The sequence below is a fragment of the Pocillopora verrucosa genome, chromosome 3, assembly GCF_036669915.1.
Source record: "Pocillopora verrucosa isolate sample1 chromosome 3, ASM3666991v2, whole genome shotgun sequence".
In the NCBI taxonomy this organism is placed as follows: domain Eukaryota; kingdom Metazoa; phylum Cnidaria; class Anthozoa; order Scleractinia; family Pocilloporidae; genus Pocillopora; species Pocillopora verrucosa.
The window spans coordinates 3,777,120-3,795,377 of record NC_089314.1 but is presented as its reverse complement, the minus strand read 5'-3'; the positions used below and the strand labels follow the sequence as shown (position 1 = coordinate 3,795,377).

At 36.6% G+C, this 18,258-nt stretch overlaps 2 protein-coding genes across 3 annotated transcripts in view; both read left to right on the top strand.

The window, feature by feature from the left end:
* The first annotated feature begins 699 nt into the window (after positions 1-699).
* On the top strand, positions 700-11,003 carry LOC131774452 (uncharacterized). The gene is made up of 6 exons (XM_066163766.1): positions 700-1,021; positions 3,458-3,780; positions 5,787-5,897; positions 8,126-8,443; positions 8,549-8,630; positions 9,791-11,003. The coding sequence occupies exons 1-6, from the start codon at positions 912-914 to the stop codon at positions 10,017-10,019; spliced, it is 1,173 nt and encodes a 390-aa protein (XP_066019863.1). The 5' UTR covers positions 700-911; the 3' UTR covers positions 10,020-11,003.
* Positions 11,004-15,123: 4,120 nt separating this feature from the next.
* Positions 15,124-18,258, top strand: part of LOC131774461 (prolyl 3-hydroxylase 1) — a 14,190-nt gene continuing 11,055 nt past the window's right edge. For both annotated transcript variants that reach the window (XM_059090484.2, XM_059090483.2), the window contains exons 1-3: positions 15,124-15,642; positions 17,155-17,602; positions 18,108-18,244. In XM_059090484.2, coding sequence (XP_058946467.2) covers positions 15,196-15,642; positions 17,155-17,602; positions 18,108-18,244 — 1,032 coding nt within the window. In that variant the 5' untranslated portion in view covers positions 15,124-15,195. The remainder of the gene's footprint in view (positions 15,643-17,154; positions 17,603-18,107; positions 18,245-18,258) is intronic.

Genomic DNA, 18,258 nt, shown 5'->3' with positions numbered 1-18,258 from the left:
TCCGCTTTCCTTTCTGTTTGTCTGTCTTTAGTAAACTTCCTTCTTTGTAGTATGTTTACAGTTGTGTTCTCCGTTTTTTTTTTTAAACAAGAAACTCGAACGTGCTAAATGCCGACAAAATTTTTGATGATGTAAGAATTATGAAGTTTTCCTTTCTTCTCAGCAATGTCGTGCCTGAAGTAATATTGATTATTATACAACCTTGGTCACGTTCATGAAAAAGCAACCCAAAACGTGCGTTACATAATATTCGTGTCTTGCCCGACGTATTTTTGATGCCTCATAAGCTTAACTGTAGAATTAGAAATTGTTCTCGAAAATTTTGCGGATATTTTACAATACGGAAATTTCACTCAGTAGGATGCCAAGAACAAGCTAATACAAATATGCTGGATAGTTCGCGATGTGTCTATGTTGTAAGTTCTGTTAGTTGTAAGGGCGATCAGTATTATGTATCTGAAGACAGAATGCAATCACTCGCCAGAATTAATAGATAAAGAATTCGGAAGAGTGGGCGGTTTTGTTTCGAGCGTTAGCCCTTCGTCAGTTTGATAAAAGGTGTCGTGTTCGATCGAACGTGTTCACACTTTGTTTCGAAACGTCAAAAGGAGGGCCATAGACCAGAGACCAATCACAAAGCAGCTGCTGAAATTTTTGCGCATATTATATTATCGGAGCAGCACCGTGCTCTGTGCAATCATTAAGATATTTCCGGGGAACAATATTTCGCGTCCAGTCTTCAGCGATCGTAAACAAAACTTAAAATTTATGAAATAATTCGGTTGCCATCAACAAGCGAGGCTTTCGAAAGTGTTTTCTTCTACGAGGTACGCGTTTTTTCGAAATGTGAAGAACGTGATTGAGCAACTTGGATACGTGACGATTAACTAAACGGAAAACGACGGCTGGCGATGAAGTCGAAAGGCAGTTTTTGTGTTCTTCTCATCTTCCTCATGAGCTTCGATTACATTCTTGGGAGTGCAACTTACAAGTCCTTAATTTGGGATCCTGAAAATCTACTGTAAGTGAAAATCACTCGTTGCATGTTTCATATCAGTCTCTTTCATCATTCCTCTCCTACATGAACGAGCAACGTTAATTCTTTTATTCTTTCTAATTTTCTAAATCGATAGTAGATTGCGAAACCTGAAAGCAATATCAAAGTTAGTTTCCCATAGCTATTCATATGTTTTAAGATGTTAAGATTTCAACGCGCAATAGACCTGTAATTTCTTGCAGTATATTCTGTATGATATAGTGAGTGGAATTTGACACTCGATCGTTTCTCTAATCTCTGTTTCATTGTTTCCTCATGCTCAGCACCTTAAAGGTAAAGTAGACTCATGTTTCATGTGGTAAGCTTCGCCTTTTGATAACAACTACCTTTGGTCTTCCAAAGGCTCTCATTCTGCATTGAAAATACGGTCGAAACTATCGATTTATAGCGATGTCTTTTCGAGTTGTACTATTGAACTCGTAGCCGATGTTTATTTTGCCTTTGTGTACTACAGGACGATATTGGCGGCTTCTATCCTATTTAGTCCCAAACTAGCAAATAACATGAACATCTTGCACATTTTATGCGGCCTTATAACAGCAATTCGAGTTCTCGGAAAGAAACAAGTTATCATAAACGTCTTTCCGCCATCATCCCGAAACTTCCATGTTGTTAAATCAAGCGAACTTTGGTCAAATGTTCCTATCGTATCTGCTGATATTACTTCGGGTCGGAGAACTCTTTCTTTTCGGTAGGACTGCCGACAGAAAGATTTATATTGCTTAACGCAGTTTCGTCGTTTTGAATATATGGCAAAGAAACATCCGTGACAAGTAAAGGCAGATACGTCATTCGAGCGTTGGCGAGAAGTTTTGAATTTCAGTTTACCAAAATTTACAGCTGAATAGGATCTAAGTAAACAATCCAGAGCTGCATCAGTCGCACATGTTCCTTAAAACCGCTATGTTTTTTAACATATACCTGAAGATGTAAACATGAATTCTACATGTTAATTAAATTGAAATGGTCTCTTAAATCAGTCCTTGGGTATATTCGTGTAGATCGGCTTGACTGAGCCTTAAGGGAAGCGAAACCTTTCTAGCAATAAAGGAAGGCATAACGTTTTAAAAGTTAGAAATTGACAGATTAAGTTTCAGAGTTCTGATTATTACAATTTGATTCTTATACATTCATAATTGTACATATAGTCACTCTGAGTTTGGAAGAACATAGTTCATGCAGACATACAGAATAAAGGGTGTCCATCACATAGCAGAATACTGAAAGCCACTTCAAAAACAATACATTTATAAAGCGTATCTCTACTCCTAAACTTCCTTTTTACAGTATGTGCAAATCCAATTTCTCAGATTTCCCTCTCAGTCAATTGTGCATGAAAATGGATTAACTATATATCTTGATGACCTCCAAAAATTGTCACTCATGCATGTTAAGGTTGATATTGGCATAGACTTGTCTCAAATGATTGTGAAGTTTATTGTGCTTTGGATTAAATGTGCTATATGCATGTATACACATGCATATCTATCTGAAAGTTCTGATGAAGTAGTTAGCAATAGTTAGTAGGGATGAACACATCAGAAGTTCTCATAAAATATACTTGCACTGTATTTGGGAGTAGACACTTACAATTTACATAGATTTTATATGTTTTGGCTTTCAAACTGTGGGGTTGAAATTTGCGCATCATGAGCTAGAGCTGCAACCCAGCGTAAAAGGTCCTACTGGGTCACTTTGATTAAGTTGTTTCTCGTGGGGGAAAGCATATGCATGGTTAAGTGCTGTATGCTTTATAAGGTAGTAGGGTAATCAGTCAAATCAGCTAAAATCTGGAAAGGGTGATCATAAGAAATACAGAAGAAAAAACAAGTATTTAAAAATTTATAAACATTCCTAGGTATTCAGTGCTGCAACTGATCTGATTGGAGGTAGTTAGACTTCACTTTTTTTCTTGGTAGAGATTAAGGTGATTGCAGGAAAGGACGAGGAATATGTTAGCCTTGAAACAGCCGGCATTTTGTAAGGGCAAGGATGACAATTAAATATACATGTGATTATTGTCCTTCCCCTCACAAATGCTTGTATGATGGGTGTACAAAATGCAGCATTCCTTGCCAGGCATGGAGTCAATCTATTTAATTATCTGGGAGATACTGTATATCACAGAAGAACGTGCGATATAAATCTATGATTATATTTATCATTATTGTCATCATTATAGTGATGAGAAGAATTAGGTGTTCTTTAGTACAAATGATGATTGCATGCAGATGAGGGTAGCTTCTACAAAACTACAGGAAAAGAGACTAATATTATCAAGACACAAGTACACATGATCATTGCTTGGACTCTTCGTAGGATGTCTATTTTTTTTTTTATGGCTGACTCCACCCATGGAACAACTGCGTTTACATCTGTTCGCTATTTTTCTCCATACAGGTTTAAAAATGATTGCCCCTCAGGGAAGCCCAAGGTTGTCAATGTGGAAGCTCAATCAAAAATCAATTTTGTGTGTCCAAATGTAGCCACTCTCATGGATTCAACTTTGGGGGAAGTTACAAAAACAAACAAGTATGAGAATCTTTGGCTGGTACACAACAGTGCTGCCTTCAACAGTTGTGATGTTACCCAGGATCCAAAGCATTCCATCCTCATGCGCTGCGAAGACCCCACATCACTTCAGTTCCGCACTGTCATATTCCAACGGCATTCAGCTGAAAATTCTCTTACTTTTCAGAAAGGAAAATCCTATTTCTTCATCTGTAAGTGTCGATGTTACTAAAACCATTGTTTTGAAAGTTAAACCTTAGTGGAAGTTGTCCAGTTTGTTGGAGTTCGTGTTCATGTCATCGTTTATTGGGGTGAAGGAGGGATTGAATTCATTTTTTATCTTTAAAACAAGTACATAGTGATTATCAGTAGGAGATGGGTGGTTCTAATGGTTGGTGCACTGTATTCTGGGTCAAGAGGCTCAGGTTTTTAGACCTGGTAGTGTTGTTGTGCTGTGTTCTTGACCAAAACACTTAACTGTTACAGTGTGCTTCACAGCCTAGGAACTTAAAGGGGTACCAGGGAATTGTCAGAGAAGTCTGATGAAATGCTAGAGGGTTGGCTTTTATGAAGGATTTGTCAAAAATATTTTTAAATTTAGATGCTCATTGTGCATGGATGGATTTTTCATACAGTATTTGAAATTGTATACAGAAATACTACTCAGTACCAATTTTTAAAGGCAGTCTTTAGAAAATAAATATATGGCTTCAGATGATAGACACAACTTACATTTATTTGATTATTTACTCTTAAGCCTCATATATGTGTTATTTCAGTTGAACTGTTGATACATCTACCCCTGACCAGATATTTTTTATGTAGATGTTCTTTGTAAGCTATTAGGGTAAATTTATTGATAGGCTTAAAGCTAAAGTTGTAGTTTCAAAAGAATTATCCATTCAAAATGCATTTGGCTTTGCTATTTTCAAAATATAGCCCATTACAGACTTTGAGGAAGTTGTGTATTCAAATGAGAACATATTGCTATGTCCAAAATTAAGTATTTTGTTTCACTTCCTTGTTTTAAATTAGTTGTTTCTTTGGATTTTTGGTCATGGAAAGTAAAAATGTGAAGGTTATGCAATATAAAAAACAATTCAGGAATTAGATTTAACATTCTCAAGGTACAACTTTCATGTTATAGTTATTTTCACAAACATGAATAGGAAGTGTCGAGTCTCGGTTCAACTAAAAATAGTTTTCGAATGCATCTGTTCAGTGTCACTCAAGTTGAAAAAATTTGCATATCTGTTAGTCAAAACACCCCACCAGCAATTCATTGTACTCTTCAGGGGTCTTTCAATAGAGGCTTTGTTTAAATTTCCAAACCTTTTGAGAAGATTTGGAAACTTTCCATCAATTACCTAAAACTTTGAATTTTAAACAAAGGATATGACAGGTGGTTGAAAAGTGAAGATACAAAATAATGCCGCAGATGGTGGTTAGAGGCCTTACACATATAAGTTGCTGCAGCAGCAGTAGACTTCCTAACATTCAAATGCTTAAAGAGAAGATTATTTAAGTGATAAACGAATGAAAAGATGAAAAATAATAATTAGCCTAAAACACAGAAACAGAAAAGAATAGAAGACATGTTTCTATTAATAGTTATTTTGTACAGCATTTTCCTCAGGGGTATCTCGAACTCTAGACTTTAAAACTTTCCAAAGTACTGTAGTATGTTGAGAGAACAGGAAAGGAAGGCTATTTGAATGGGTCCCATATAAAGCATGTGCCTGTGCCAAATCAAGAGACTATCCTGCTCCAATTGACAACTCAATTGCATGTTGCGGTGCTTCTGTTCTGTTATAAATCACAGGTGACGCAAAATATGGTTACTAAAACATGGCACATTAGGTACAGCTGAGTGCGTCACTGATGTTCTCACCACATTTTGGTGTCTTCCATGATCTACATTTATTACTGAAAAGATCCATGGAAACATGGAATCTAATTATATGTGAATGCATGATGATGTTGTCTTTGCATCTGTTGTCTAGAAGATTGTGAGACTGTAAGAACCAATCAAAATGTGTGTATTAATCAACTTATTAAAATCCATATAGAAAGAAAAACTGTTTATTAGCAATGGAGGGCTTAATCTCCCACACTTTTGAGATCCTGGTTTTTAATATTATCAGGTTAGGGGTAGAGAGTTGCTAGTCTTAGATTTACAGCACAGTGTTTGCTAACTCTTTTTTTCCTTCACCAACAGCAACATGCAATGGAAAGTTTTCCTCGGTGAACAGCACAAAAGGAGGACACTGTAATGGAACAGAAAGTGGTGGCTTCTTGAAAATTGAAATGCATGTTTGTCAGGATGGAGGTAAAATGATAAAGAATTTTTTTGTAGTTAAATTTAATATTCAATTTTTGGCTCAAATACATTTGAGGATGAAAGGCAAGAGTTTGAGTTCAGACTTAAGCCAAGATAAAGGTGTGTAATCATGACAGCCATTAATGGTCACCATTTATGAAACCTCAGTTAAATCACAAGGTACTCCTGTGGAATGAACCACTAGAGATGACAAATCGCCAAGGTCTATGCCTTTATTATTTAAACCCTCTTGATCTCATCATTTGATATACTAATGCACAATTTAACTCCCATGAGTGACTTACTAAAGACAGAATTTCTTGTTACAATATCAGTCAGGGGTTTCACTAACATTTTCAGAAGCAGGGCAACTGGTTTTCACAGGCAGGCTAAAGTTTTTGAACTGAACTTCTCTATTAGCGAAACTTTTCTCAAGATGATCAAATCCAGTGGGCAAAGCCATCCTCACAACCAGTTAATTTGCCTGGAGTGTCTAGCCCTCAATGAAACCTTTTATATCAATACAATATCAATCACACAAGTGACAAGTGATGAGAATAAAGTAAAATATCAATTTGCTGTTTATGTTATGAGAATTGTATGGTAGACTGAAAGGATAATTACTAAATGAGATCTTGAGCAAGAAAGAGTTGAGTATTTTTGTAGTGAAAACTGCTGTTAGTAACAATTTTAAATTATTCCAGTGGGGATATTTCTCAAAAATGGGCGACAAAGAAGATTGTCATGTCTTTCAGATCATGATGGTGAAAGGGATTATCAGTAATAGTTCGGTTTTTCTACAAAGGTCTTTGTCTAGTTCAGCACAACCACAAAATGAACATCTAACGTACAGGAAATCATATTTCATGCCTCTTGAAAATCTGAACCTAAATTCAGTGGTAGTCATTTGTATTGTGGGTGGTTACTTCTATTCCTTACCATCCCTTGGTTCCTTTTCAATTTATTTTTGTCCAAACACTTGTCTTCACTTGTCTTCACTTGTCTGGTAGACTACAACTTATTATTGTTGGGTTTCCTTTAAGATGTTGTTCCCTCATTGAAAGTCCTAGTCAAGTGATTAATTAAGTTGCGCTTTGTACAATTAATATGGGAAGATCAACTTGGACATCAGTAATATTTACATTTATTTGAATTCCTTGGCTTAGTTTTCCTTTATTGCCAGTCTTTTTTTACTCAATTATCTTTTCTTTTTTGAGTTTTTCTTTTTTGTTGATTGAAAACAACACAACATCTTGTGATCAATATTGGAAATGTTAACTTTTGCATATATCTATATCTATGTTTGATGATATATGCTGCCAGAATATATCAGCGGCAATCCCTAGATATTAATAGCAATCAATTCAATACCAAGTGATATGGTTTTTGGGTCAGTGATTAGATGATTTCATTACTGAACATTCATTTTCAATGATTTATGGAATCAGAAAGTTATGTCTAACTTAAACAAAGGAACGATTTTCATTGGTGTATCTTTACACATGAGAAAATGAAAGATTAAAAAAATTGTCAAGGACAAAAAGTAACACCTTATATCTCATCAATATCAGAAGAGCTAAGAGGCAGAAGCCTTCAGTTTCACAGCACAAGGGGAAAGGAAGAATCGGTTTGATCACTTCTCTTCCATCACTATCATTTTACAACCTATTTACAATTGCTGTTTAAAGAATCGGGGATTGAAATATGGGATATGCCATGAAGGGTTACGTGATGGGTTTTAATGGTGCAACACATCCCAAACCATGTGGTAGGATTACAATATCTGACAACTGTTATGAGATTTCATTTTGCAATTAGTTCTGTTATTGTTGTTAGGTGAGAATAGACTTAAAAAATGCTGAAGGATATTAACCTTTTGACTCTGACAAAGGGCCAATGCTTTAATCATCAGCTAATAAAAACTCCTTACAATGGTGAATTTAGGTTATCAACTCAGTTGATAAAAAACAAATTATATTTTTAACCCCCCCCCCCCCCCACCCCCTTCCAATGCAGCATCACAGTTGTTTTTGAAACTTCCCCCTTTTTACTTTTTGACAAGTTTGATGATGATCTATGCTTCTGGTAAAACTGTAGATACCAAAGATGGATTTTCTCAAATTAGGCTGTTTGCTGTGAACTACATGTTAATTTATTTCTGGAAAAATCACTTTAGTTGAACCTACATGTTACTAGCTTCCTTTGGTGTAATCAGTTGCAATGTGTTTGGTCTTTAGATACTGCTTGCCTTGAGAATGTTGGCAAGCCACATTGCCGGAAAGAGCCTTCACCTTCTTATTCAACAATTCTAACACCTTCAGCAACTCTAAAACCCTCTTCAACTGTTGGAAAGGAGATAGTGTCCACTTCAAGTGTTGTGCACACTGAGACAAGTATTCTGCCCACCACTGTTTCTTGCAACACACAGGGAGAATGTACTGCAACAGAAACAAAAACTGTTGCAGTTTCATCACACACTCAGTCTCCCACTGAAGCGCGCAGTCGGTTAGGACAGAAAGGGGCTCGAGGTTCTGAAAGTGAAGATGATGAGAGCAGTAAGTGCAGATTATGTATGTAGATAATGCACATGCAAGGTTATCTGATAAGTCACAAAGGTATTGATTTCTGGACATAAATATGTTCTTTCTCTTTTCTTACAGAAAAATGGAAGATTTGTACAATGGTTTTAGGTGCTATACTTTTCATTGCTGTGATTTGCTTTATTGGTTACCATTTTTTTTGGTAGGTATTTTTAAATGTAGAAACCTCACATGCAAATTTCAGTACTGTACAGTAATTGTAAAATTTTCCTTTGAGTGGATGTAAATAAGTCTCCTTAGCCCCATTTTTAGTCGAAATTTTTAAAATTACACATATTTCCTAGTTACATCTACATGTGTAGGAAAGCTTGTTGACACTGAAGGAAAAGGTGAATGGTCATATTCAAATGATCAGATCTGGTATCCATTCAAGAGATAAGACCTATGTCAGTATCAGAGCAACTGAGCATCTACCCCTCCCCCTAACCCATCTACCCCTCCCCCTTACCCAGCAACAGGCAACTGATATCAAATTAGGGTTAATGTTGGGTCAAGGGAGGGTTAGGTGTGCAGTTCCTTAGATACTAACATTAATCCAAGAGATTAATGGCTGTAGAAGGACAAATGTTGGTGTGTTCATATCTGTTAGTGTACCTGTATTTGTGATTCAGTTAATCCTTGGATCAAATGTCTTTATTCCCATGCAAATCATCAGCAACTGCAGACATAATTGATGCAGTTTTATTTTCATCCATCATTGCATTTATCAACAGGATAGATGAGCTTTTTTACTCAACATCAAGTCAAACCACCTTTGAAATATTTATGTAGGCTAACATTTGCCTCTCTATTGGAACTTCATAAATATTTGTACTATAACCTGTCTACATATCCTGTAGTTATCCTTATATTGTTATCACTTTGTTAGACATTGTGGTGCATTCTGCAGACTACAGGAAATTTTGGAGAGCTGTTATTTATCTTAGCCCACTTGCATATTTACGTTTTTGTTCCAGGTTTTTTTTCTTTTTATAGTTTTCAGTTTTTATTTTATCAATGCCTTCCAAAGTGATAATAGTACTACTGACGATTAATGTTCTGGGATATAAACATTTTTTGGGCCTTTCTTAGAGTCATTTTAACCTGAGGCGAGCCCAAAACATATAATGCCTGCAGACATAAACTCTGACTATTGATTTGTTGTTAGAATTTAAATTGTTCAAATAAAATTTGATTCCATGTCTTTGTGGTGAGTTGACATGTTCAGCTGCCACAAAAGCACCCTTAAGATATTTTTATTTCGTTTTACTCTAATTTTCTTTTCATGTGTAAAACTCCTTAAACTCTTAAAATTCTACGCAGGAAAAAGAAAATGAAGTGCCCGTATCAGTATGACGTGAAAGTGGAACCGTCCAATGGCTGTGGTATGAAAAATGATGGTTTTAAAAGTGAGACTGATGATAACTCGCTTGAAAGAGGTGTCTCACCACCGGACTTCAATGAAAAGGGTAGCCTCGAAATAAGAAATGGTGGCCAGGACGTGCACTATCACAATGGAAATGCAGATATCAAGAAAGGTCTCCCCGTGTAGGCAATCGGAGTTACATGAGTATCGAGAGTCGTTGATTTTTAGTGTTAATTTAAAGTCCTCAAGCTGTTAATTATTTCAATTCTCCTAATCCCTGGTTGGTATGTGTTTGGAAATTTTGAATTGAAATAACATATCAACTCTGGGAGTTGAAAGATCGTTGATTCTTTTATTCAGATATTTTTATTTTCTCGATTTTTTTAATGTAATCGTTCACAAGATCTCCAATTACGTATGTTACTTTTTTCAGATCCAAAGTTTCAAGAATGATACAACTTGATTACGTTTTTTTCTTTTAAGACTGTGGATCGTAATGACTAAGATTATATACCCTGTGGATTGTGATAAATACATCACTACTTTTCCTACTAGAGGCATTGCTCTGGTATTCATAGCCTGAACACGTTTGGTGATGATGAGAATTTTAAAAATTCAGTTCTTACTACCTGATTTTACATTTTCTAAAACTGCAAATAGATGAAGTTGTGATGTTCATGTGATAAAGTTTTATTAGTTGATAGGCTTCTAAAGCCATTGTAGAGTGAGCAAATATCATCTACAGGTATGTCGCAATGAAAAAAAAACTGCAAATTATGTAAGGGGATTTACATAGATACAAAAAATAGAATTTCAAAGAACTTTTTTGACTCCTAAAACCGCATCTGATATAAGAAAAGAGAGCAGATATATTTTGAAATAAATGAAATGGCAAAGAGATATGAAATACCAGAACACTTTGTACCTGTATGTGAAGGAAGAATTGTTGAAGACAAGAAGATTGATGTGGATATGTAATTTATAGATAGCGGAGTGTTCTGTAGACAGGGTTGAATCATTCATCAAACATAGAAGTTTTCCGCCATACATTCCCAATCGTATGTAACGTTGTCCTCTGTAGATTAGTAAATGGGCTGGCGTTAAATTACTTTTGTAGAGATGCCATGGAGAACTTTGTACATAATAAAGCATATGCATTTTATTGCTGAAGTTATCAGGAATATTCTTTTGTTATTTTTTAAAAAAAATTAAGTGTACCTTAAGTGAAAGGTCTCTTTACAATGTAGTTCCCTCACTTCTGCAAAGATCATTGTCCTAAGAAATTATCTTGCAGTTTAGGTGCGGCACGATCTGACATACCCCACGTTGTTTAATACTTTGGAAAGAGGGATAAGATTTGGAAGGGTGACTGTAGTGCTTTTATGCAGATTTGCCCCATTTGCCATTACACGAAGCGAGGCAGTGAGGTTTGTGCTGGAATTAGTCTTTATCTGCGAATGCTTCAAGATGGGCGCCGTCCAAGGCGTCAACATGAAACCCAAGTCCTACTCAAGAAACGCCTGGAACAGGTTAGGTGATGACCGGAACACCTGCCTGGGATAGAAGAACCTCTGTTTGAAAAACAATGTCCTATACGGAGGGTGAGACATTAGAGAGGCCTTCCAAAGGGGTTTTCGATGTCGCTTTGTCGCTCGCTATTCCTGTCGCCTATTTGGTTGGGAACAAATCTCGCTGTCGCACAGAATTTGGCAATACAGTAATTTCTGACTTGTGCTAGCGCCCGTAAGTGTTTTCTTTTCGACATGAGATTAACCACATAAATTTCTATTGGCTTAAGTAGAAGTAAAAATTCCAAAGATCACTTCAAGGCTTAGTATTTGTGTTTCATTGTCGATCAGTGGCCTAGCGTTCTGAGCTCCTCTCACTCGCGCACTTATTTTTACACATGGCCATAAAGAACACAATTCTCTCTAAATGAACGTCATACCATCGTTTGAATAAGGAGCTCAAGCAAGGGCCGATTCATACGTTCCGCCATTGTCTTGTAGCACTCGAGTAACTCGACTGACCAAGAGTAATGCCACTAAGTGGTGTTGACGGGCCTGCGCGACTCCTAACACTCGCAAGCGCTTTGAAATCTTCTTTCTTCAGAATTTTAATAGCTGTGACCAGAATATCTTTTAAATACTTTCCTTACATATTGCATATGAAGGCATTTGGTTTTGAAGAAGGTGCTATTTCTCCATCAATGTTCTTGGGGCTAGTTAAAAGTGTAGTTAAAAAAAGAGGTTAAACAGGTCAACGCGACTCCTGCCATTCACAGGCCATTTTGAATCTCCCACTTTTAGACAAAGTGTCTCTGACTCGTAAAGGCCCGTAAACAAGTTTTAGCAGAAGGGGCTGCGTTTGATTGACGAGCGCCAGAGGCGCGAGATTTTACGGGGGTCCGGGTGCATGCTCCCCCGTGAAATTTTACCAAATTGGGTTGAGTGGGAACGCATTTTGCGCGTTTTAAGGACCGTTTTTAAGGCCTTTTCTGTAACTTACTTTCTTTTGAATCGCCGGTATCGAGTAAACGGACCTTCGTGGCCTGTTGGGGGAGGGGGATGTGCGTACACACCCGTCGCACCCCCTCCCGACAGGGCCTGCATTGTCTTGTTAAAGAGAGTTGAAGGGCCTGCGTGACTCGCCATTTGCAAGCGATTTTAAATCTTCTTTCTTTAGAGTTAAGTCCTGATCAGGATATCTTTTAATAACTTTCCCTTACGATGTAATGATAGGGATGGCTTCATACCATAAGACCTGGATTTTCTTTTTTTTTTTACGCATGCTGTCATGCTGGGAGCGAATTTTGGCCAATCTTGCTACTGAACTAATAACCTAAGGTTCTTTGATTCAGTGTTCTGCCTATAATTATTCATTTCAAGTAAGTATTTATGCATTGAGAAATAATGCGTATATTTGAAAAAGGAAGCCGTCACTTGTCATTCGCGCCGAACACAGCGCGCAGGCTGTAAGCTGGCTGCCCCACTGTCCGTGATCTTAATGTTTAAAGTCTTTCCACAAAATGAATGATCATGGATGAGATTATTGGTCATTGTCAATTGACTGACGTTGCTAAACTTAACATAAGTGTGCTATAACAAAAGCCATAATTTAAAGCGCCTTGGGAATTATCTGAAATTATTGCCCAGATGACCTTTACTGTCTTTCCTATTCTGTCAGTTTTTGTCGGCTGTCGGCTCATCGGAACAAAATTGCCGCCACATTATTTTTAGTAATGTCGCTTGTCGCCAAGATCCCTTGAAAGGCCTCGTTAGAGCGTCAAAGTTCTACAATTGATTGATGTGTCGGCTCTTTGAGCGGTTACGACACAAAGTGCTTGCTGAAGAGGAATCTTAAAGGCCCCAACATCTTCATTACATAAAAATATAAGTGCTTGCGTAAAGACGAGGTGAATTGCGGGGCGTAAACGAAGAATATACCAAAAAAGTAATTTTTTATAACCCTGTAAAGGCACTTGATCCAGAGTTTGCAGTCGAGCTATGTAAGAGAACCTGCACGCTATAGCACCATTACTCACAGATTAAAATCCCGGCAGTTTTTCAAAACAAATTAAACGATCTGATGGTTTTGAGGAATTAAGTGCCAGGCTCTGGAAAAAATTAATTAAAGTAAAGAGGAAATAGAAGAAGGCACAATTCATTTTGCATATTAATTTAACTTCTGTCTTTAAAAAGGTAAGTTTGCATTGTATTTAAAATACAGGTAAATCTGAGAGTAAATAAGCTCATTTGACCTTTTCACTCAGGGCGCTGTCTCCGGTTTTTTCGGCTTCAATGTTAAAAGTTACGCCTCCAGGACATTATTTTAAAATCTCGCAAATGTTTCACTTGCGACGAACGACACCAATTTTATTAAACTCTGTAGGGCATCTTGAAATTCATTTCAATTGAATGAATTGCCGATTTTAAAAGCTTTTATAGTAAAACAAGAGGATATCAAATGGTTGTTTTCTCTTTGGTAACATTATGTTGTGGTATCAGGTGCACTCGTAATGACATTGGAGTTTGGCTTACTCTTTCTTTTTTTTCCTTTTCTTGTTCAACAAAATAGAGAGGACATGAAAATAACTGAGATGAAACAAGAAAACGAAACTATTTCTTACCACATAGTATTATACAAGCAGCAACAGATCAATAGCTTTCACTGAAATATCGAACAAATTGAATGAAAATTTCTGCGGGAGAGTGAAAAAGACAGAAGTTCAAAGGAAATTAATGTACCTCAACCCGAAAAACGGTAATTGATTTTTGGGGGCGTCCTCTCTCTAGCTTTTCAGTCATTTCTGAATATTGTCGGATCTCTTGAAAGCTTTTGGGTTGGTAATCTTGTAACCCGGAGCACTTATCAGAAACTGAGTCTTGTTTAATTCTCTCAAGTTTTTTTCTCTTTTTTTTTTTTTTTTTTTTCATCATAAACTATGGATATACTGAATGAGGTATTGCCATGTCGTTTCTTACTTATAATGTTTCGTCCGTATTTCATATTGTTAAAATTTACCGAGGAAGTTTATCTTTACCCTGAGGAATTAATATTTTGTAACATCCACTCGCTTCCTTTTTTAATGTAATTCGCTCTTTGACCTGTTAATGAAAAGAAACGGTGAAAAGAATTTTCAGAGTTACATCTCAGCTAACATAAATCATCATCCAGAAACCTTTGAAACGATACATGAACAAAGCCATTCTGTATGGGAGGTGGATAAGCTTGGCATTCGAATTAACTCTTAGGCTACCTTTTAAAATTATTTACAGGCTAGGCTGATTCTCGTTAAATATGATAAGTTGTAATTTTATAGTGGCCTTTTAAACGGCATTAAGTGTGGTCTTCTTAAGACAATTAGTTTCATAAGATTAAGAAAAATACTTAATTTTACAACTGAGTTTCGTAGAGGGAAGAAGTTTCACTAAAATATAATTTAAACATTCTGGTATATGCAGGTGTTTCTCGTTACCTGAAATTAGTTCGAAAGAAAGTCAACTTGGAATGAACGAGGAAGGCGTCGAATTTTTTTTTTCTTTTGATTTGGTGGTTTCTGCAACTCATGAGGAACAGCTTTCGCGCTTTGGTTGGTCTTTACCCACTTTGAATTGGTGTATTATTTCAATGTTTTGAAGAATTGTTGAGAAGGTCCCTAAAAGCAAAGAAAAGCGCTTAAAAGCAGCTAGACAAAGTGGCCTTAACTTATCAACTACCGGTGATACTGAACTGTGATTGGTTAATCGGACAATAACAGTCGAGTTACCCGCAAATATCTATCAGAGATCGATTGTGCATTTCGTCACAGAACAGCATTGAAGCTCGCACAAATACAGCGGGTAAGAACAGACAGGAAACGATGGCCGCAAGGCTTCTCTTCTGGCTTTCTCTGTGCGGACTTAAAGCCTCAAATCTTCGAGCAGACTTGTTGGGCAGGCTGAATATCACGGCACTAAAATCGACAGCGTATGATGAGCTGTTTGCAGACGGGCAACGCGCGTATCGAGATGAAAAGTGGAATGAAGCCATCGAACTCTTAGAGAAGGCAATCGCTGATTATAGAAACGAAAAACAAGTGAAGATTCATTGTAGATTGCGATGTCGGGAGAGATTCCAGGCATCATCGTCTCATAACACAATCAGCGACTTGGAGCTAAATTATTATCGTTACACGATTTATTCTCATAAGTGTAGTCAGCAGTGCAGAGAAAAATATCTTGGTAAGCGAACCAAGGTCTCAGTCGCGATTCGGGACAACTTCGAGAAAAGGCTTCCGTATGGATATCTTCAATTTGCCTACTACAAGGTGAGTGAATTTGCTTTTAGTCAAACACTTTACCCTGCCAATCCAACGTGACGTTTTATTGAACCTTTGTGCGTTAACTTCACAACATAAATTTATAAATAAATGGCTGCACTGTTCTTTACGAGACACGTGTTTGCAGAAAAAATTGCCTGGTAACCTACAGTTTTGCTTATTGCAGTCACAATAACACATTTCTATTGAGCTTTGTTGTTTGGAATTTATGCCATCTACAATTTCAGATGTATCGCTCATGATAAGATAATTTCCCTATCTTTGGCCGTTCGTGACATCTAAGCTTTGATAACACAACAGCTGTTTGTTCGCGTCAGTGTCGGGCTTTTGTGTTACTTGAAAAAAAAGTGGTAGACGCATTGTACTGAGTCATTCAAGCGATCGTATTTCAGCAAAACACTTCTTAAAACTCCCTAGAATGAAGCTATTGTAATGAGATGGCTGTTAGATTCGTATGCTTGTGAATTCACGCGTAAAATGTAAACACGCTTAATATCGATCGTGCATTGACCCTTTAAATAGTGGGGAGGTGAGGGAGCCTTTTATTGAATGGCGGGAGATATGATCTGGATATTTCCTCTGGGCCTCTTTCCGATCTTTTTCATGAGAAACGCTGCAAATTTAAAGAAGCTGCTAAGTTACATATTTAGCATATTTGCTACAAAAAATTGATTAAATTTATCTGTGAGCTCTGAAGATTGTGAAGGATAAGTGTTGCATGGGAGGGAATTTCTATTGATTTTTACAACGTTACACTACTCAGAAATTTGATTCCAAGCTCTCCGAGAGTTACTCACACAGAATAAAATATATCAAACTAGCATGTAACTTTTACCAAAAACAATTGTTCAAATAACAAAAGCAAGAAGGCTTTTTTTCGATTATTAGCTTTATTAACAATTCCTGTGATAGAGAATGCCATTCAAATAACAACTGTCAAATAAATTTGTAACAACAACAATAACTGCGGAGTATAGAATGTCTCAAAAGGTGAAAATTTATAAAAAAAAGATACAAATATGATCTGAGGATAATAATTGAGCTTTTGATTGATCACATTTTGCACTGAGGGATGAGTCATTAATTTGCCAAGGGAACCAGCAGATTTTGATTCAAACTTTGGAAAGTTAAATTTTCAAATTTCTGCATCCTTTATCCTTTATAACAATCCTGATTTAAAACACAGGAAATAAAAGTTAAATTTTTTTGATAGATTTTAAATCAAAGAAAATTTTGAACTACATCCTGCACAATGTACACATGTACATGTACAGTATATCACTGTTAAAATTGTATTATTGTTCCAAAACAACTGTTTCAAATCCTTCACTCCCTCTTGGTAAAAGAAGTAAAGGGAGAATCTTCCCTTGTAAGAAACTATGATGCATGACCTAGGGCTTGTACTCACACCAATTAACCTGATGTCAAGCAAGCCAAACAAAATGACCACCAATTCTTAATCACTTTTAAGTTCTTACACATTTGTGTTTCATCTCACAGGCTGGAAGGACAGTGGATGCTGCCAGAGCAGCTTATACGTGCACAGAAACTCAACCACAAGACAAGGCCATGGCAGACAATGTAAAGATTTACAAGCAAATGCCTGGTGTTGCAGAAGCTGGGATTTTCTCTTTAGAACCCACACTTCACCAAGAGAGTTATTTCAATGCTGCCCGGCTGTATGAAGAAGAACAATGGAGTGATGCCATCCAGGGATTTGAACAAGCTCTTGAAGAGTACTACACTGCATATGACAACTGCAAAATAATGTGTGAAGAGGAACGCGAGAAAAACAAGATTTTAGGCAGATCTGGCTTGTTTGGGGTTCATGTTGACATTTTGGAATGCCGCAATATATGCCCTGACAAACTGAGGGAAGTGAAGGGGATTTTTGTGAAGAATTATCTTGCAAGACATTACAACTATCTTCAGATGGCATATTTTAAAGGTTAGTGTTGACAAAATAGTCAATCTGAGTGTTTCTTGAATTAACTCCAAGTAATATCCTGATGAAATAGCTTGAACTATTTTATTGTGGTTCTTGTATCTAAATGCTTGTTACAAGAAGAAGACATGTTTCTTTTTCATGATGTACAATTTAGCTAAATTTGTTTTTCTAATGTCTTACCTCTATGTACTCCCATAAAATGTTTAGATTTACATTTTAGTAAACCTTGTCTTTACATTTGTTCTTACTTATTTTGTATTTGTACTTGTAAATATAGAAAGAAACTGCACTGTAGCAATATGGAGCTCTTGCTTAAATGCCCAGTCATTAATCTATTTGTCCATTAACACCGTGCATATTTTTTCTGGATTCTAAGGCTCCCCGGATTCAAAGATTTAGGCTTTATTTGCCAGTTTTGGTCTGTTTCTTTTGGTACATTTGTGTGTCTGTTGTTTGATTATTATAATTATTTTCTCTGTTAAATTTATCATTCTTCAATCCGCAGTGGGAAAGTTATGGGATGCTGCTGGATGTGCTGCAAGTTATCTGCTGTTGGATCCAGATGATGATACAATGATTGACAATTTGAGATACTTCAAACAGGAACTGGGAGATCAGAGCTTAAAAATAACAGCAAGAAAGGTAACAAAGTAGCC

Excerpts from the sequence above, each read along its gene's own strand:
- LOC131774452 (XM_066163766.1), top strand. The coding sequence starts at position 912 with ATGAAGTCGAAAGGCAGTTTTTGTGTTCTTCTCATCTTCCTCATGAGC. Across the intron at positions 3,781-5,786 it reads AAAATCCTATTTCTTCATCT|CAACATGCAATGGAAAGTTT; the intron begins GTAAGTGTCGAT and ends CTTCACCAACAG. Across the intron at positions 8,444-8,548 it reads AAGTGAAGATGATGAGAGCA|AAAAATGGAAGATTTGTACA; the intron begins GTAAGTGCAGAT and ends CTTTTCTTACAG.